The sequence below is a fragment of the Echinops telfairi genome, unplaced genomic scaffold (assembly GCF_000313985.2).
Source record: "Echinops telfairi isolate 266 unplaced genomic scaffold, ASM31398v2 ScPeMD7_7400;HRSCAF=8409, whole genome shotgun sequence".
Lineage (NCBI taxonomy): Eukaryota > Metazoa > Chordata > Mammalia > Afrosoricida > Tenrecidae > Echinops > Echinops telfairi.
The window spans coordinates 47,671,591-47,673,354 of NW_022111300.1; the positions used below are offsets into that span (position 1 = coordinate 47,671,591).

At 45.9% G+C, this 1,764-nt stretch overlaps 1 protein-coding gene across 1 annotated transcript in view; it reads right to left on the bottom strand.

Annotated features, from left to right (window-relative positions):
* The window catches only part of LOC101661810 (GPI ethanolamine phosphate transferase 1-like), a 100,137-nt gene that overhangs the window by 30,888 nt on the left and 67,485 nt on the right, over window positions 1–1,764 (bottom strand). The window contains exon 20 of the mRNA XM_004703119.2: window positions 1,491–1,542. Within this exon, the coding sequence (XP_004703176.1) occupies window positions 1,491–1,542 (52 nt within the window). The remainder of the gene's footprint in view (window positions 1–1,490; window positions 1,543–1,764) is intronic.

The following is a 1,764-nucleotide window of genomic DNA, read 5'->3' on the forward strand; positions in this document are numbered from 1 at the left end:
TCAGGACCAGAGAGCCCAGCCACAGCCCTGCAGAAGCCCAGGGCGTGCACGCTCCCATTGGTTCTTGGGGGGGACCCTGTAGCAGGGGCCTATATTGGCCCTAAGCATTTGTTTACAGAGATTTGACATTTGACATTTTTAATTAAAATTACATTTCATTATATTCTGGTTTCAATAACTCAGAGTTTCTCTATTTCTATTCAGCTTAGCTGGCTCCCATGGTATTCACTCCTAAACAAATACTTCATTGTTATCAAATACAATATCGATTACTCAAGATTCAGCATCATTCCCCATCATTAGGCATTTAGACCCCTCTTCAAAGATCGCTCACACAAAGATAAAAATCAAAGAAGACTGATTTTTCCTAAGCTGCCCTATGATGGTTAATTTTATGTTTCAACTTGGTTAGGCTGTCTGAGCACCCAGCACCCAGTTGTTCCATAAACCAGCAAGCCATCTAGGAGATGCCAGGAAGTACTTTGAAGATGTGATTGCCATCACTGTGGGCATTTCAGAATAGGCACTCACCTCCCGATGATGAGCACGCTTCCCCTGACATGTGAAGGCTTCCAGAGCAAAGACACAGAAGGAGCAACTGTCTCAAAAATCGCAGTGTCAGTGCCCAGCCTGCTGCTGGACATAGAGGCCTCAGCCTTGTTAGGCCCACAGGCACGTGAATAACACCAGCACCCCACCCCACCCTCACCCCCGGGAAGAAAATCCTCTCTACTGCAAGTCTGCCCTGACAGTTACAGTGTGACACCTGGAAGAATAGAGGCAGGAGAGAATATCTTCAAGGTAGTATCGTTAACCTTTCTCTACAGGGCTCACAAACAGAAAGAAAGAAAGAAAGAAAATGACAAGTAAAGGAGGACACAGGAAAAGGAGGCAGAAAAATATAACACTCCCATACTTGAACTCACTATTTCAGATGACTGTGTGTGTGTGTGTGTGTGGTGGGGGTGTGGTGGGGTGATCAGGGCACAGAGGCAGAGAACTTGGACTGCAAAGGGTCCTAGCTCAACCATTGATCTATTGTGTGACCACGGGCAAGCCTGCCAATCTAGACAAAGCAAATCGATGGGAGAGGCCAAGAAGAAGGGATGTAGAGAAATGGACTAACCGGAAACCTGAACAGACCATTCTCACTATCAGACAGAACAAATGGGCAGAGAAATCAGTAAAAATGTCAAATAACAATCAGCAAAGTAGAGATTTTGATCGATATTAAACACTTCTGGTGGCACTGTGGACTAAACATTAGACTGCTAACTACAGGTTTGGCAGTTCAAACCCACCAGCTACTCTGGAAGAAAGATGAGGTTGTCTGTCCTCAGAAAGATTTGGTCTTGGCAACCCTATCTAGGGATGCTCTGAGTTGGAATCACCTCAACTCGGTTGGCAAGTGTTTTTCTTCGGGGCCTCTTATTAAAGGATTGTCTCAGGTAAGGGCGCGTAGAACATGCACCCTTGGTTCACAGGTTCACACCACGGGCATGGCGAGCACCGTGCCCAGCACAGAAAGCATGCCAGTAGGCCCTACAAAGTAAAGACACTCCAAACACTTTCGGATCACAAGGCAATAGAACTAGAGGTTTTGTATGAAAGTGAAAGATAAACAGGCTTTTCTACCTGAGAATGGTTGGTCACACACATAGCCAACTTGCTTAAATATCCATTGCCACTGACTTGATTGCAATGATTCCAACTCAGAGTCACCCGACAGGATAGAGTAGAAGCGCCCCAGAGGCTCTAAGGCTG